At 42.6% G+C, this 19,430-nt stretch overlaps 1 protein-coding gene across 1 annotated transcript; it reads left to right on the forward strand.

Annotated features, from left to right (window-relative positions):
- Positions 1 to 1,449: 1,449 nt before the first annotated feature.
- Positions 1,450 to 2,535, forward strand: LOC124659120 (F-box protein At5g07610-like). The gene has a single exon (XM_047197056.1). The coding sequence runs from the start codon at positions 1,450 to 1,452 to the stop codon at positions 2,521 to 2,523; it is 1,074 nt and encodes a 357-aa protein (XP_047053012.1). The 3' UTR covers positions 2,524 to 2,535.
- The last annotated feature ends 16,895 nt before the right edge of the window (positions 2,536 to 19,430 follow it).

Here is a 19,430-nt window from a genome sequence, read left to right on the forward strand (position 1 = left end):
GGGACACGGAAGGGACATGGAGGCTCACGCAACGGACACGCAAGATCACACGTCATCACTTGTACTTCGCCACGCCTGCCCGTACAACGCGTATAATACAACATACGAAGTTTATACAGGGACCACCGTATCCGAACCAACCGGTATCGCGCAATCGGGACCGTCAATGTGTTAAACACCACCATTTGTCGAACGAGGGGGGGGACACCGGAGCACAGGCGTTTGTTGCATGCTCCACCGAGCAACCCACCGACCAATCCTTTGCTAACTCTCAGAGATCTCAAATCAAGATTGGCATAATCATAAAAACAAATCATTAGCAAGCGCTACTGGAAGCAATGTCCGGGACTAGTTCCACCTAGTCCTCCAGATTCCTTCGCCGGATTGATCGGCAACAAGTGCGTGAGCTTTGGCGCGAGAAAAAGGTGTAACTTAAAATTGGCGTCCAAGCAACACATATCTCAGCGTCGACGCGGATTAAGCAACATGATCAAGCATTCCATCTGAAATCCCTGCCTGGCCTCTGTTTGTTTCTGCCTTTTGTTTGTTTGTTGGTTGTGTGTGCTCATCAAGCACGCCGCTCGATTTGTTTCTGCATATTTGAAAGAGTAGGGTATGCATGTAGGCTAGTTGCTACATGGTCTGAGGATGGAGACGTCCCAAATGGCAGCGTTGGGTCGCCTTCAAACTGTTTACGTGGACGCCTCACCGCGCGCCGCATGCGTGGCCGGTGAACTCATTGGCGGGTTGCTTGAACGCATGTCTAAGCAAGTAAGCACTAGCAAGACTTGGTTTGCTTCTGCTCAGTGTCGTGCACTAGATTTTATCATTTTACCACATTGTTTCCTTGTCCTTTTGACAATCTATCTTCATCTTGGTCTCGCCTCATGATTGCACTTCACAGCACGTTAGTTACTTGTTAACACCCCTTTTGGTCGCTGAGTCGATCTTTGCTTATGTCTGATACAAGGCGAGGTGTCTAATTCCGTCAGGCATCTTTCCCCTATGAACTTGGATAAGCCTTCCTTATCAGTATGATCCCTCTACTCCATGTGAACCTGGCGTCCAAGATTCCTCTTGTGATTCAGCAAAATGAGCAGTGGCCACGGGAATAATTGTCGCGACAACCAGCGCCTGGCGCATGTACAAAAGGGCTGGGAAGAGCGACCATCCTGCACGCGACGCCCATACAATACACTTGCCGCAAGCTTAGACACGACGCTGGCACTACCTGAAATCCATTTCAGATCAGAGGCATAATTGCAATTAATTCAGGCCAACAGACATTCGCTGAGGTCGTGGATATATCGTGGCGCCATCGAAGTCTCCTTTCCTGAACGGAGAAGTGCAGCCTTATAAGTAGCGCGCGACCTCGTGTCGTGTTGCAGTCAGGTGCGGTGTGCAGGGAGATAGTGTGCGAGGAGTTCAGGTCAGTACTGCCGGAGAGAGATGGACGGCGAGGACGTGCTCAGCGAGATCTTCGTCAGGCTGCCGCACAAGTCGCTGGCGCGGTTCCAGTGCGTGTCCACCACCTGGCGCGCCCTCATCGCCGGCGACTGCCTCCGCCGCAGGCTCCCGCTCATCACCTCCGGCGTGCTCTTCCACGACGCGCCACGGGATGGCACCGCCGGCGTACGGCAGCCGTACACGTACGCCTGCGCCTCGCCGTCGTCATCCTCAGGCGAAACCGGTGACGTCGTGGAGGCCGACGACATGGGCTTCTTCCCGCACCACGCCACGTCGAGCATCATCGACGGCTGCAACGGCCTCATCCTCTACTACTCATCATCGCCGCAGCAGACGTTCCACGTCGTGAGCCCCACGACGCGGCGGTGGGCGGCGCTCCCGGCTCCGCGGAAGAAGACGCTGCTCTCGGTCCTGTCCTTCGACCCCTGCGCGTCCCCGCACTACAAGGTGGTCTGCTTCACCGGATGGCTGCCGTGCGGTGCCTCCGTGGAGGTGTTCGACTCGGAGCTCGGCGCGTGGCGCGAGCACGACGAGCTCGACTTCGGCCTCGACACCGACGCCATGTCGGCCACCATGCACTGCTTCGGCGGCGCGGTGCACGTGCTGGCCTACTCGGGCCACGTCGTCCGCATCGACCTCGCGACAATGGCGTGCGCGGTCACCGCTCTCCCGGCGCCTGTCAGCTACCGGGCGCGCGCGGGCCACTGCCGGGGCCGCCTCCGGTACGCGTCCAGCGACGGCTCGCGCCTAAGGTTCTGGGAGCTCGTGGACGCGGGCAGGTCAGAGTGGGCACTGAAGCACGAGCTGGGGATCAATGACCTCGTCCCCGGCGGCTCGTCCCAGACGACCACCACTGCTCCGACCTTCCTGTTCATGGCGTTCCACCCGGACAGGGAGGTGGTGTACCTGTGGACGCCCGGGAAGCTCGTGGCGTTCAACATGGAGCAGAGGCGCGTGGAGGAGGAGCGGGTGTTCGGGTCGGCCAAGGAAGGCGCGCAGCTCATACAGGTCTGGTTGTTTCCCTTCTCGCGCCATCTCGCCAGCTGCTTGGCCTGATTGGCGCGACCACCACACTTGGTCCCTGCCACGTGGCGAAAGGCCGACAATGTAAACTGTCCGTGACTAGTCTACGCGAATGTGGTGGCGTGCAACAAAAAAAGGATAGCAAAGTACTAAGTACAAGTATGGAAGTATCAAAAACAATCATTTTTTCTTTTATATTTGGTCATGACTAATTCCGTGCAAGGGAATCTGTTTTCAGTTTTAACCGGATTGGCTGTGTCTCAATTTTTAAGTCTCGGTCATCCAAATAAAAAGAGATTTGCTAGTTGAGACTAAGTTCGTGCATGGTTAAATTCTACACCGTTTAATTGCATCAGTACAAACTGAGATTCAATTAAGTTTTTTCCAGTTGCAAGTGAAGTTGCAACTGATTTTTTTCAACTGCAAGTGAAGATGCAACTAATAAAAGTTATCCAAACTATTAGTTTTGCTTCGTGATTCGTGTTAGTCATCAGTTGCAATATAAGTTGCAACTGAGATTTGGTGACATCATCTATCTGAGAACAACGTTAATTCTCGGTCGATTGGGAAATTGTCACACCCGATAAAAAAATGCAACAGAAGTTTAGAAAAGATACAATTGAAACCAGTTGTACTTTTGCACTTTCTTAAATGAGTAATACTTTTCTTCAAACTCAGACTTGAGAAGACATATACAAATCCTATTTTTTATGGCATGGTAAGTTGTTTGTCTAGTTGACTTGGTTTAGTCTCTCTTTGATTTTCAATGGCTTGTTATTGTTTGCCTATTTGACTTCTTTCAATTTCTTACTCGTATTATTACTGGTGAACCAGTTTTAGGATAATAAACGTTATCTATCATACCATAGTGGGCTGCAATTCCCACCTGAATATATTAGTCCAAAAATGCTACAAAACATGACTCCTTATACTTCCCTTCGAGAAATTAAATGGTCAAGGTACATTATTTAAATAAAAAAATTAGAAAAGGAAAACGACATGCACCCAGGTCGAGTCACTACTGCACCGGTAACAAGAACACTAGCCAACCGGGGCCTAAAGCAAAGCACGGATGGGAGCCGCAAAACTACCGATGCACGCTTGTATGGGTCTAAATTCTTTCTCCTCCATATTTAGGGAATATTGTGTATGCACGCTCTCTCCTTCCATATTTTATGAGATATAGCTTTAAAATTTTAAACTTGTGTAGCTTTTGAGCTAAAAATATAATTTGTGAACCGTTTAAATATTTGGGTTCCTAAGAGAGGCGTCATGACACGTGGAAGCATATACTCCCAGTCTTCTAAATGAGTTTTAGACACGGTTAAAAATGTCAAAATATTCTGGCAAAATTTGTTGCCCGTACATCTCGACATTCTATGTGCTCACAAAGTCGTCTCGCGAAAAAATTATATTCTTTTTGTTGTGTGAAAAAAGATGCTGCTAAAAGAGGCTTTTCAGGACACATTTTTCTCGGGACTAAGACTTAAGAAAAGTTTAATCCACTGAAACAAAAATAAAACCCATTTTTAATGGCTTGCTAAGATGTTTGCCTAGTTGACTTGTTTCAATCTCTCTTTGATTTTCAATGGCTTGTTATTGTTTGGCTATTTGACTTCTTTCAATTTCTTACTTGTATTATTAATGGTCATCCATTTTTAGGATAATAAATGTTATCTATGGTACCATGGTATGCTGCAATTCCCACCTGAATATATTAGTCGAAAAATGCTACAAGACTAGACTCCTTACTTCCCTTCGAGAAATTAAATGGTGAAGGTACATTATTTTAATAAACAAAATTAGAAAATGAAAAAATACATGCACCCATAGGAAATCACTATTGCTAATAACTAACAACAACACTAGCCAAACGGGGCCTAAATCCCCCCCCCCCTCCATATTTGGGAAATATTGTGCATCCTTCCATATTTTATGATATATATATATATATAGTTTTAAAATTTTGTAGCTTTCGATTCAAAAGTGTAATTTATGAACCATTTGAATATATGGGTTCCAAAGAGATGTGTTTTGGCCTGCGGGAGCATACGCTCCTGGTTTTTGACATGAGTTTTAGACACAATTTACAATGTCAAAAAATTCAGACAAAAAAATCATTATTACAACTCAATATTCTATGTGCTCACAAAGTTGTTTCACAAAAAAGGATATTTTTGTGTCGTGTGTAAAAAAATTGGTGCTAAAAGAAAGCTTTTCATGGCAATTTTTTTGACATGACACAAAAAAATGTTGATTTTCCGCGAAATTTGGCGTGTGCACATAGGATGTAGAGATGTGCGGGATAAAAAGAATTGAATTTAATTTAATTTTTAAAATGTTTTTAGCTGGTAGAAGCATATGCATCTAGGATCAAAAGTAAATTCCCGTATTTTTTCTTTCAAAAAAAAACAATATGGTTCTTTGAGTCTTTACATAACTAGGAACATAAGTGATTGACAAACTTTTATTGTACACAAATGGAAGAATGATGCAAGATGCTAGCGGACTGATATCGATGAGACAAAGGCTAGGGCAGCGAGGAGAAGAAAATTCCGGAGACCCAAAGTCAAAATATGACGCCAAACACAACTACAGATGCAGTGAACGGATGAGGCCCCCTTAGTTTGGTTTATTCTTACGGATAAGCAAGCATATGAAAACCGGCCGGGATAAGCTGCGGTGGGGAGAAGCTACAAAAAACCGTTGACCCCTTCTTTCAGGCTTATGGGGTTTTGACTCATGAGGTGTGTGATGTCTATATTGCCCCTGATAAGTTAGGTGACTCAGAGAAGTAAATATAACATAAAATGAGATTGAAACGAGTCAAAAAAAATTATGGTATTGTTCAGTACATGCCAAAATAAAAACATGGTGTCCAACACACTATTCAGTACATACCGGAATAAATAGTCTTAGTACTTACAAATTTACAATAATGGCTCCTCAAGCGACCAAACTTTGGGCAATCTCCATACGTAGGGTGTTCAGCAGCACCATTATCATCATGGGCATAACCATCTCCGCTGACATAAGAAGCGTTATCCTCATGGACATATGCACCTCGCTCGACACGGTCGAAATGGTCATCATATAGCTTACTCTCATGAATGAAGTTATGCAAACTACACATGCATGAAGTGATGTGTGTTAGAGTCTGATAAGGAGGTATACCTAGCATAATGTGCAACTTCACCTTCAGGATGCCAAACACTCTTTCAATGACATTTTGGAGAGCTAATTGACGATGGTTGAATTTCTCCTACATGTTTTGCCATGGTGCCCCTTGAACATTTGGAACATGGTTGCAGGAGGAGGTGGGCAACCAGCGCGGCGGGGGCTAGGGGTGCAGCAGCGGAACTAGACGGGAGGAATCGGCGGCGGCTGGAGCTAACACTAGGAGGTGGTGGGTTGTATTTTCTGTCTGAGAAAAAGAACGAGAAGGATCGGGAGTATACGGGTGGGAGCTAGATCATGCCAAACATAAGGAAATTGGGAGGGAAATGGTTTGTGCAGAGATTGACACTTATGTCATAATTTCATCGACAAATACGGTTATTGGTTGGTACCTTTTCTGGATTACTGTTGAGAAGAAGCTGCCCTCTCGATGCTTCGGCTGGCCGCCAAATTTGCACTATGATGCCAAATTGGAGTGGGGAGAAGACAACTATAAGGAGACACTTCTTTTTGGCTTCTCCAGCGGGCAACCTATAAGGCACTCTAGAGGCCTAAAAAAAGGGGGCCTAAAGAGCCATGGACGCGCATGTGGCTACCGAAGTTCGGTGTTTCCCAACTCCCACATGAAATTCACCAAAAACAATATTATGCGTCACCAAAATTATGGATCCTTCAGGTCAAGAAAAAAATAGGGATCCCCATCCTGATCATTTCAGTCCACATATTGTATAGATCCATACCTAGAGATGTGCAGTGTCCCAAGATATTCACTCAACAAGAAACATGTTGGAAGGGAGTACTTAACTACCATGCGTCACACATAATGCAACCATTGCACACAAGTAAAAGCTACTAATGTATATGTTTTCTCTTTAAAAAGCTACAATTCAAGTTAGAAATGGACAAAGCAGTACCGAAGCTAACATTATAGAAGGTTGTTTCAACTATGATATCTATCGGGTGACTAACAGGGAAAATCTGGTCACAACAATATACATTTGTAGAAATAAGTGGCAACAACATTGCAACTCGAGAGATTGTTAGAGCATCTCTACCTGAACTCCTATAAATTAGAGGAGCAAAAACCTTCCTATCTCTTAACTTACTTTATTTTCTCATCTAAATAAAATCAGTTTCTAGTTGATCCCAATACATAACCCCCTAAAAGTTTTTTTTGCTATAAATCAATTTACTTGAACCAAACACTAAGTGATAAACCTAAATTATTCAATATTATGAACCAAATTAATAAATGTAACAAATCAAATTATTCAAAATCAAACCCACCAAAGTTCATATAAGATATCAAGATGGTGATACTAAATTTTTGTTTGGAGTCTCAGTTGGGATCCACTCTAAATTTCATATCCATGCTCACAAATGTTCTCTGCTCACTAGGACTCCAACACTTAGAGCCATTTTGTTCATATGTGTATCCATTGAAGATGCACTTCACATCACGTGGGTCCAATTTTCCCACCGAATGCATGTGGTCTCTAACAAAGCACGTACATCCAAAGACCTCGGGTGGAATAATAAACTCATTTTTCCAAAGGTCATCTCATATGGAGTCTTCATCCCAAGCACTCTTGATGGCATCCGACTGATGAGATAACCTAGCAGTCATAACAGCTTCACTCCCTAGAAATATAGGCATGTTCATAGTAAAGATAAGTGATCGAGCTACCTCTAGTAGGTGTCATTTCTTCCTCTTGGCTACTCCATTCTGCAGAGAAGTATCAAGACAAGAAGTTTGATGAAGTACCTTCTTTTCTGAATGAAATTTGCGAAATTCATTTTTCAAATACTCTGTACCATTATCGATTTTGCATTTATTCATATAGAAGTTTCTAAAGAATGTAAGTGCTTGAGTATTTTGTTTCATAAGATATATCCAAGTTGTTTAGGAGTAACAATCGATGAAGGTGACCAAATACTTCATCCCACTAATATAAATAACAGGAGAAGTCCAAACATCAGAGTGAATCAACACAAAGGGCAACATACCTCGGAGCTTGAGACTTACATATGATGTCCTTGTGAGTTTGTGATGCATGTAAAATGCATACATAAACTTTGTAGTTTATTGTCACATATTCCCACATATTTGCATCTTAATGTTATACCCATGTTTTATATTGATTTTGGGGATTTTTCAATGACCCCCTTGTTTTGGTTACAACTCTACAGAATAGGAATTCCTTGTTTTGCGTGTTTTTAACTTTGAGGGACCTATGCGGAATCAAATTGATCGGGGATTTCTCCAGGATTATTATTTCGCGAAGACGAAGACCTGGAGAGCTTGGAACTCAAGAAGGGAGTCTGGAGGCCCAAAAGAGAGGGGGTGGCGTGGGCCCTACCCTAGGTCACGCCGCCCACCCTCTTGGCTGACTCGTTGCTCGGATGCCGCCGATTCCACCGTCAATCTTCTCAGCTTGACCTAAAACCTTCTATAAAAAAGGTCCCTAACGCAATCTCAGAACATACAGAGGTGAAGATCGAAAACAAGAAACGAAGAGTCATAAGGCTGCCACCGGAAGGAGTTTGGAGGGGGAACCGCTGCCATAATTTCCTGTGGCGGGCTCCACCCCCTCCGGCATGTTCCTTATCAACACCTCCAACAACATCCTCCATCTACCTCTGTATTCTCTTGGCAAACATGATGCGTGATGCAATCTATTGTTTTCCCATGATTTATTGTGTCTCTATGTATAAGTTTGAGTAGTGACTTGTTTATGGCAATTGTGAAATTATTTGTTGTTGGTTGCGTACAAGTATATGTTGATCTTATGTACTGATATAAGAGTGCACGCATATGTTGGGGGATGCATAAGGTTGTCACCGTTGCATGATGATAGGAGGATGGATAGTCGGTGATTGACAGAAACCGTGTCCCAAGTCTTAAAAATGCATCTATATTAATTCATGGTTAATTAATGGGAGATATAATTATGAAGACCTTGAAACTTACATCGATGGTAGGACTTTATATCTTAATATCTCTCTAGTTTGATAGGAAACAGCCTTGGGATCAATCACTAGGGGTGTAAATGCACATGTTTATGGTTGCACCTATCTATGGCTCCTTGATACGTCCAAAACGTATCTACTTTCCCGAACACTTTTGCTATTGTTTTGCCTCTAATTTGTGTATTTTGGATACAACTAACACGGACTAACGCTGTTTTCAGCAGAACTGCTCTGGTGTCTCGTTTTTGTGCGTAAATCCAACTTTCGGGAAAATCCTCGGAATTTATGCGGAAGGCCCTATTTTCCAAGAATAATGACGGAGCCGAAGGACGCGCCAGGTGGAGGCCCGAGGGCCCCACACCATAGGGCGGCGCGGCCTAGGGGGGCCCGCGCGGCCCTATGGTGTGGCCCCCTCGGTCGGCCTCCGACGCCCTCCTTCGGACTATATATCGGCCTCGACCTAAAAACGCACGGGGAGAAGTCGAAATCGCCAGAAACCCTCCAGAGAGCCGCCACATCGCGAAACTCCGTCGCGGGAGCCAGAAGTCTCCGTTCTGGCACTCCGCCGGGACGGGGAATTGGAGGAGATCGTCACCGCCATCACCGCCAACGCTTCTCCATCGACCAGCCATGTTTCCCCCATCCATGTGTGAGTAATTCCCCCGCTGTAGGCTGAAGGGGATGGTAGGGATTGGATGAGATTGGTCATGTAATAGTCATAAGATTGTTAGGGCATAGTGCCTAGTATCCGTAGATGTCACTTTTATGATATTGTTGCAACTTGTTATGCTTAATGCTTGTCACTAGGGCCCGAGTGCCATGATCTCAGATCTGAACATGTTATTGATTCATGAAGATATTCGTTGTTTATGATCTTACCTGCAAGTTGTATACACATGTCGCTGTCCGGAACCAATGGCCCCGAAGTGACGAAATCGGGACAACCGGAGGGGATGGTAGTGATGTGAGGATCACATGTGTTCACGGAGTGTTAATGCTTTGCTCCGGTACTCTATTAAAAGGAGTACCTTAATATCCAAGTAGTTTCCCTAGAGGCCCTGGCCGCCACCGGCCGGTAGGACGAAGATGTTGTGCAAGTTTCTCATTGCGAGCACGTACGACTAAATATGGAACACATGCCTATTGATTGATTAGTACATGGATACCGTTTTATTATTATCTCGCAAATGCCCTCGCTTTGATTGTTACATGAGTTTCTCTCATCCATGCAACGCCCGTTAAATCCGTCCCCGTGCCTACGATATTTTAATCCCGCTGTTTACTACAATCACTACTCGCTGTCTTTATTTCACCGCTACCGTTATTTCACTATTTCCACTCGCCATAAAACCGTTACTACCGATAAACTCTTGCGAGCAAGTCTCGTTTCCGTGTGCAGCTGAATTGACAACTCCGTCGTTAAGGCTTACAAGTATTCTTTGTCTCCCCTTGTGTCGAATCAATAAATTGGGTAATACTTCCCTCGAAGACTCGTTGCGATCCCCTATACTTGTGGGTCATCAAGACTATTTTCCCGGCGCCGTTGTCGGGGAGCATAGCTTTATTTGGAAATTCACTTGGATTGATATTGTTCGCTGCAAATTCTCCATCATGGGTAAACCTCGCGATACTAAGATCGCCATATTACCATCCACTACAAGAAAAGGTACAACTCTTAGTACCTTCGTCGCTCTTGATTCACCATCCGTGATAAGTAAACTTGTTTCACCACCACAAACTTCAAATGCCGGTACTTCGCTGAATCTGAAATTTCTTCTCATAATTATGATGATGCTTCGCTCGTGCTTGATAATGATGGTTCGTTAGGATCTTTTCTAGATGCTACAATTGCTAAGTCTAGACAAATTGAAAATACCGAAACTCCTAATGAAAATGCTGCTACACCTCGTTAATTCACCCGAGTCCGTTGAATATTCTAGTGATGATCTTAATGAAGATTATGTAGAGCTTGATGATGATTTTATTGAAAAATGCAATGCTACTACTCGATGCAAGAAAAATTAAAAAGTTGCTTGCGTAACATGTCGTTAGATATAAACCACCTCCCGATCCTAAATTTGCCACATCTCCTATAAACATTAGGGATAAAGATTATGATTTTTCTCTTGATCTATCTCATATAGCTATTGTTGAGAAAACACCCTTTTGTGGTACCGAAAAAGAAAGTGCCGTTGAACACTTGACCGAGTTATCTACTCTTAGTGGTGTGTTTTCTGATGATGTCAAGATGCGTACTTATTTTGTCGCTAAAATTTTTCCTTTCTCATTAAAGGATGATGCTAAAACTTGGTATAATAATTTGCCTCCTGGTTCTATTAAAAGTCCAATTGACTTGCGTGATGTTTTCTTTCGAAAATACTTTCCTCGCTAGTGCTCAACATGCTCGCTTTGCGGAGAATTTATAATTTTGACCAGGAAGATGGAGAGAAATTGCCCGAGGCTTGGGCTAGATTTTGCTCTCTTATTAGAGCTCAGCTCGACCATGATTTGGAAAAGCATGATTTACTTGATATATTTTATAGTGGACTAACTATTGAGTCTAGGGCATACCTGGATAGTTGTGCTGGTTGTGTTTTCAGAAAAGAACTCCGCACGACGCTGAAGAATTATTGGCTAAAATAGGCCGGAATCATGATGATTGGTCTACAATTGAACCAACCCCGACACCGATAGTAAAGAAGAGGGGTATGATTAAATTGAATGATGAAGATATGAGGGAAGCCAAGAAGTCTCTTAAAGAGAAGGGTATTAAACCTGAAGATGTGAAGAATTTACCTCCTATAGAAGATTTATGTGCGACAATTCCCCCTTCATCCATGATTGAGGTACACTCGCTTCAACACTTTACTAGGGAAGATATTCCGTATTCAAAACCTCCTGCTCAATGCTTAGATGAATTTGATAATTATATTGTTAAGCAACAAAACTTTAATATGAGAGTAGAGAATCATTTAATGGAAAATTCTCGAGCTATTAGTGAATTGCATGGTATTGTGGAGAGAACCTCCAATGATGTTAAGATACTTGTTAAACATTTTCAAATGGTTCAAACTCAAATTGATCAACTTACTAAAGTGCAAAATGACTTGTTAGGAAATAATTCTAAAGAAAAACATGCTTGTGAGGTAACAACTAGAGGTGGTGCTTCTACCCAGGATCCTCTATATCCTGAAGGGCATCCCAAAAGAGTTGAACAAGATTCTCAACTAATTAAAACTAGTGCTCCATCTAAGAAAAAGAAAAAGAAACATAAGAATGTTGTAGAATCCTCTCGAACTCCGTTAATGATCCTAATAGTATTTCTATTTCGATGCTGAAACCGAAAGTGGTAATGAACATGAGGAAGATAATGATAAGAATAATACTCCCGATAAAGAAGAAATTGAAAAGGAACCCGAAAAGCCTCGCTAAAAATAAAAAGTACACTAAAGAAGATTTTATTACCGAGAAACATGGTAATGAAAGAGAACCTTGGGTTCAAAAGCAAATGCCTTTTCCCGCTAAGAAACTAAAATCAAAGGAGGAGGAACATTATAATAAATTTTGTGATTGGATGAAACCTTTATTTTTGCAAATTCCTTTGACCGATGCTATTAAATTGCCTCCTTATTCAAAGTATATGAAAGATATTGTTACTAACAAAAGGAAAATCCCCAATGAGGAAATTTCCACTATGCTCGCTAATTACTCCTTCAATGGTAAGATTCCAAAGAAGCTTGGAGACCCAGGTATACCGACTATTCCTTGTTCCATCAAGAATAATTATGTTAGAACTCGCTCTATGTGATTTGGGAGCAGGTGTTAGTGTAATGCCTTTTTCTCTTTATAAGAGACTTGATTTAGATAAGTTGATACCAACCGATATATCTTTGCAAATGGCCGATAAATCTACCGCTATTCCCGTTGGTTTATGTGAAAATGTTCCCGTGCAAGTTACTCAAGCATTGCTTGATATTAACCGATTTTGTTGTGTTGGAAATGCCCGAAGATGATAATATGTCCATTATTCTTGGAAGACCCTTTCTTAATACTCGTAGGGCTGTTATTGATTGCAATAAAGGCATGGTTACTTTCAATGTTGATGATAAGGAACACACTGTCTATTTTCCCAAGAGGATTGATAAAGTATGCGGAGTTAATACAATTTTTAATGTGAAAACTATCAAAGTAGGATCCATTGATTGTCCTATATATGAGCCTAAAGAAGAATATCAAACTCTTGTGATTGGATCCATATCAATTCAATATAAGGTAACATGATTGATTTGAGGTTTATTTCTTCTTATGTCATATAAAATTTATTTGGTAGCAAGACTTGATCAACCTTGTTAACAAGTATATTTTATTGCATAAAAGAGCTAAACAACATTTCTTTCTTTCTTTCTCCCTCCACTTATTTTACTTGCTGTAGCACTTTTGTTTTGCAATAGTCTTTAGTCATTTAAGATTTTAGAAATCATTTTCCTGCGCAGTAATCATCAATTTAATACCCAGAAATGTGCATTTTTCGAAGTTCTCTAAAAATTACAAAAATTACACCGTTGGTCCTATTTTTCGACGAGGCACCTGGGAGCACCAGAGGATGACCTGTGGGGCACCAGGGGGTGCCACACCATAGGCCGGCGCGGCCAGCAAGGGGGCCGCGCCACCTTGTGGTGTGGGCCACCCCTTGCCCCACTACACCATCTCTTCCTCCCAGCATCTTCTCTCTCCCGAAAAGCTCGTACCAAGTTTCTCTCACTCGTGTTTCTGCTCAAGAACTCGCGATTTTTCGATCTCCTTGCTCAGCCCAGATTTCGTCCGAAATTTGGCACATTTACTCCTTGGTATGTGACTCCTTTGATTGTCCAATTAGAATTTCATTTGGTTGAGTATATCTTGAATATTTTGCTGCTGTAGATAACATGTTTAGTGAGCTTGCATGCTTGTTCTAAGTGGAAGAAATTAGTTTTGATGCATGTTTAGTACTCTAGCAAGTTCCTATAGTAGTTCCCTTCAATTACATACCTTGAAATCAAATTTTATAATGATTGTTGAAAAATTTCAGAAAATGGAAGGGAGTATGCACCAACTTAACCAACAAGAGTTGGAGGTGCAGCAAGTCATGAGAGTTCATCGTGAAGAGGGAGTATACCCCTCTTATTACCCATGCACGGACTTTATGCGGAATGCAGGAATCCTGCAAGACGTTCAAACACTAATTTCCAATGCAGGATTGGGAGATTTTGCCGTTGGTGAACCTCACCAATATGCTAAACTAACGGTGTCGGTTGTGCAGGATTTCGAATTTCACCGGTCTCAAACTCGACCCCATGGTCCGGTATAAGATTTATAACAAAACTATCGACTTGCCTTTCAGCTGATTTTTGTACAGCAATTAGAGTGCCGCGATGGGGATCCCGCGAGAAGATCGGGGAACACCGCGGGAGCTCTCAAATCTTTATACGAGGATTTGTAATGGGAGGAGCTTCTCCAATGATAGTGGTAAGATTAGTAGCATTCAACAGTCCAGCCATCCGCTACTTTGCCTATTTCATTACAAAGTGCGTTCTTGCGAGAAGGTCCGGAGGTAAGTTATCTCGTCCAAGATTTGGCTTTCTTAGCCGCTGCTTTGCAACAGGATAGGACTTATAATTTGGGTGCTTTAATAGCTTGTAGACTTGCTACTAACCGTGAGAAAGGAGGAATTTGTGGAGGTCTTATTGCCTCTCGCTTATTAGCTATGCATGGTGTAGGACCTCACCATTTAGATATTCCGCTTTCTATAGAGAAACTTGATGTTGGCTCCATGATCAGACATGAATTTATTTCAGATGCATCTAATTTAAACAACATGCATTATAGGATAACTTTGTATAAGAAAAGTTGGAGTATAACTAAGAAAATTGAAAAATTAGTACGCCTGCCTGCACCTGCTTTGTTTAACCTTGATGCCAGGGACGGGTGGTCGATCACAGAAAATGAGCTAAACGCATACATAGAAAGGGAAAGCCGTCGTGCGAGGGAAGATGTGGAGGAGGCCGAGGAGCACCCCGATTCTTCATCCGATGCAGCGAGCTCCTCATATCAACATCATGGGCATGTGGAACCTCCACGATATTCTTCTGCACAGGGGCCCTATTACCACTCCATGTATGATCCACCGGCGTGGAACTCCGACCCTCGTTGGGAATGAACTCCACTTAGGCCAAAAGCCTAAGCTTGGGGGGAGGTATACCGGCATCACTCATTCTTTGCATATTATGGTTGCTGGATACTTGTACATACTTGCTTAGTCTCTTAGAGTGGTTTTCTAATGAGAGGGAGATGATATTTGGGGAAGTGCTGTCCAAAAACAGATTCTGTGCTGTTACCAAAAAAATTCGTACGCACAGCCAGAACGTTATTTTGAGTTTCCAATTTTTGAGCATGTGCCCCAGGTTATCATATAACTTTCATTAGTTGAACACTTTTTGATCTGAGCAATGGAAGATTTTTGTTAATTTCGATTTCTGTACAGCTGTCAGGATTTGGCAGATTTCTGTCATCCTGCTTTTCTGTGTTTCTGTTAGTTTGCATTCTTTTGTTTTCGCTTTGTTTCTTTCCTAAAACACAAAAAGACCAAAAATATTTCTGTTGTTTCTCTTCACCATTTGTTTATTTGGTTCTTTGCTCTTAGTTTATTTCGTTTGCTATCGTTGGTTTGCTATGAGAAAACCCAAAAAGATTTTGCTTTGTTTGCTTGTTTTCTTTCGCTCTTGTTTCTAATTCGAAAATACCAAAAATATTTGCTGTTCTTCTTTGGTTTGTAAAGTTCATCATGAGTTCAATGGTCTTCGGTGGCTGGAGCGTGGTTTTCATTTCATATTATCCAAGCTACACAAGTGAAAAGGCAATAATGACGATCTACGACAATCCGATTGTGGTGAGAGGCTGGTATGAACTCTATTTGCTTTCATTTTTGTACATATACTCATCCATATGAGCATGCTTAGTTGGTTCATGTGAGGTATATGTTATTTGAGAAAGTCTAGTAGTTCATGATCTCTCATGTTTAGTTCCAATTTATTAATATGAGTAGCATGTCATGGATGTTTGCTTGCATTGTTTTATTCATAACTAAGTATGGCATTGTGGTATCCTCCTCTGAATAATTCATTTATATCGACTTGGCACATGCTCACGCATGCACATGACTGAACAAAAAGTCAATTAAGCCTCGATGATTTATATTGCTTCAGAGTTCTTGTATCACTTTTATGCCTCCGTTAATTTATTTTGCCGCAAGCATGATTATGACAAGCTATCGCTTCTCTTGATTTGTCGCTTCCTAGTCTTTTGCTAGCCTTCACTTGTACCGAGCGGGAACGCCGCTCGTGCTTCCAAACACCTGAAAACCAAGTTGTTCCAAAAGTGTCCACCATAAATACCTATGCATGGCATTTCAAACCATTCCAAGTAAATTCTCATGCGCTACCTTTAAAACTTTCAAAATGCTTCTCAATTTGTGTTAATGTTTCATAGCTCATGAGGAAGTATGTGGTGTTTAGCTTTCAACCTTGTCATTTACTTTTGACGGACTCTCATATGGACTAGTGGCACATCCGCTTATCCAATAATTTTGCGAAAAGAGGCGGCAATGGGATTCCCATCCCGAATTAATCAACTTAAATAGACACTCCTCCATGGTTTGTGATTGTTGGACTGGCACCCGAAGGATTCGGTTAGCCATGGCTTGTGTAAGCAAAGGTTGGGGGAGTGTCATCATCATAATAAAATTTAAATAAAAAGGCACTCCTTCATGGTATGAGATTGTTGGCAGGCACCCGAGGATCTCGGTTAGCCATGGTTTGTGAAAGAAAGGTTGGAAGGAGTGCCAACCAAAAATAAATAAAATGGGAGCCGCTCTTGTGAGTCCGAGTTGATGAGGTAGTTAGTGTACCCATTACCATTCGTTGACAACAACAAACACCTCTCAAAATAATTTTACTCCTCGCTTTACAAATGAAAAGCTCTAGCGCATGTTAATCCCTCGCTTCCCTCTCGCGAAGGGTCAATCTTTTACTTTTATGTTGTGTCTCCATTCTTTCTTTGAGCACTATCTTGAGAGCACAACTGTCATTCTTAGTATAATATGCTTGTCTCAAAATATGATTAATTGTGGTATAACTTTGATGCTTTTATCTTTGACAATCACTACTTCTAGTCTTTCTATGAACTCAAGAGGTGCCTCGGCATTTATGTTTTGCCGATCAAATACAGGCAAGCGAGATACCACTTTGTCATATTCTCTTATGAACATTGCAATCCTGCTTATATACATGATTCATGGTGCTTATTATTAATTGTTGGTACTTCTCCATGATTGACATAGCTGTTGGATGATCTTATTTGCATGTATCTCATTATGAACTGTTTAAGTATTAGTCATAGCATGAGAATATATACATCATATGAGCAAATGTGTTCGTGAAAGTTCTTTTATCGCTCGCTTGTTAATCGAATTGCTTGAGGACAAGCAATAAGCTAAGCTTGGGGGAGTTGATACGTCCAAAACGTATCTACTTTCCCGAACACTTTTGCTATTGTTTTGCCTCTAATTTGTGTATTTTGGATACAACTAACACGGACTAACGCTCGTTTTCAGCAGAATCGCTCCGGTGTCTCGTTTTTGTGCAGAAATCCAACTTTCGGGAAAATCCTCGGAATTTATGCGAAGGCCCTATTTTCCAAGAATAATGACGGAGCCGTAAGGACGCGCAGGTGGAGGCCCGAGGGCCCCACACCACAGGCGGCGCGGCCTAGGGGGCCGCGCGGCCATGTGGTGTGGCCCCTCGGCCGGCCTCCGACGCCCTCCTTCGGACTACTATATCGGCCTCGACCTAAAAACGCACGGGGAGAAGTCGAAATCGCCGTAAACCCTCCGCAGAGCCGCCACATCGCGAAACTCCGTCGCGGGAGCCGAAGTCTCCGTTCGGCACTCCGCCGGGACGGGGAATTGGAGGAGATCGTCACCGCCATCACCGCCAACGCTTCTCCATCGACCAGCCATGTTTCCCCCATCCATGTGTGAGTAATTCCCCCGCCGTAGGCTGAAGGGGATGGTAGGGATTGGATGAGATTGGTCATGTAATAGTCATAAGATTGTTAGGGCATAGTGCCTAGTATCCGTAGATGTCACTTTTATGATATTGTTGCAACTTGTTATGCTTAATGCTTGTCACTAGGGCCCGAGTGCCATGATCTCAGATCTGAACATGTTATTGATTCATGAAGATATTCGTTGTTTATGATCTTACCTCGCAAGTTGTATACACATGTCGCCGTCCGGAACCAATGGCCCCGAAGTGACGAAATCGGGACAACCGGAGGGGATGGTAGTGATGTGAGGATCACATGTGTTCACGGAGTGTTAATGCTTTGCTCCGGTACTCTATTAAAAGGAGTACCTTAATATCCAAGTAGTTTCCCTAGAGGCCCGGCCGCCACCGGCTGGTAGGACGAAGATGTTGTGCAAGTTTCTCATTGCGAGCACGTACGACTAAATATGGAACACATGCCTATTGATTGATTAGTACATGGATACCGTTTTATTATTATCTGCAAATGCCCCTGCTTTGATTGTTACATGAGTTTCTCTCATCCATGCAACGCCCGTTAAATCCGTCCATGTGCCTACAGTATTTTAATCCCGCTGTTTACTACAATCACTACTCGCTGTCTTTATTTCACCGCCACCGTTATTTCACTATTTCCACCGCCATAAAACTGTTACTATCGATAAACTCTTGCGAGCAAGTCTCGTTTCCGGTGCAGCTGAATTGACAACTCCGCTGTTAAGGCTTACAAGTATTCTTTGTCTCCCCTTGTGTCGAATCAATAAATTGGGTAATACTTCCCTCGAAGACTGTTGCGATCCCCTATACTTGTGGGTCATCACTCCTCTCTAGAAGAAACAACAAAAAGACTATCCATGTGCTTCAGTAATTATGACAACCAAACAGATGAAATAACAATTTTCCTAAACACTTGCTTCCTTGAGATACCTGCTCCTAGTTCACTCGCTCTACTTACACTGGCTAGTTTTCTTGTAGTATTTGCTTTCACCGTTTCCTAGATAGAAGTAAAGCAGACCTTACACACTCTAGTTCATTGATTTGCAAGAAAGGCCATATAAGTGGGTTATAGTTCCTTACATAATAGATAGTTTACCTTAAGATCCTCGTGGGTTCGACACTCAAATACCTATTGAATAGTACTACGGTGATTTCCATGCACTTGGGTATTATCAGTTTTCCATACACGAGCCTGCCTATCTTCACCTTCTTCATTTTTTCGGGAAATATATTACTCATAGTTTCAAATGGCATATGAACCAATTGACAATATTGGAGTATTACCCTTGCCTCATTGTCGCTTCCAACAGCTGCAAAAGCGCGGTGCACAATGTATCATTGGTTCTCTATCTATATGAACACCATACTCCCTTATGTCTGACAACGGTCCCAAGTCTTTTTCTAGCTTTCCTCTCCTAACTTATACAAATATATCGGTCAACAATAATTGAACGATAAATATCAACAACCAAGAAGCTCATGGACACCAAACTAACCGGAAATGATGGAGCATATAAGATTGAAGACAATGTAACCGGTGGGGTACATTCCACTATGCCAGCCTCTTTGATGGGTTGATAAGTTTCATCTATTGTTTGGATTGTCTTTGTACATGTGGATGGATGTGGAGCATTGATACGTCTCCAACGTATCGATAATTTCTTATGTTCCATGCTA

This window comes from Lolium rigidum, chromosome 6, assembly GCF_022539505.1.
Source record: "Lolium rigidum isolate FL_2022 chromosome 6, APGP_CSIRO_Lrig_0.1, whole genome shotgun sequence".
Taxonomy (NCBI): domain Eukaryota; kingdom Viridiplantae; phylum Streptophyta; class Magnoliopsida; order Poales; family Poaceae; genus Lolium; species Lolium rigidum.

Excerpts from the sequence above, each read along its gene's own strand:
- LOC124659120 (XM_047197056.1), top strand. The coding sequence starts at position 1,450 with ATGGACGGCGAGGACGTGCTCAGCGAGATCTTCGTCAGGCTGCCGCAC.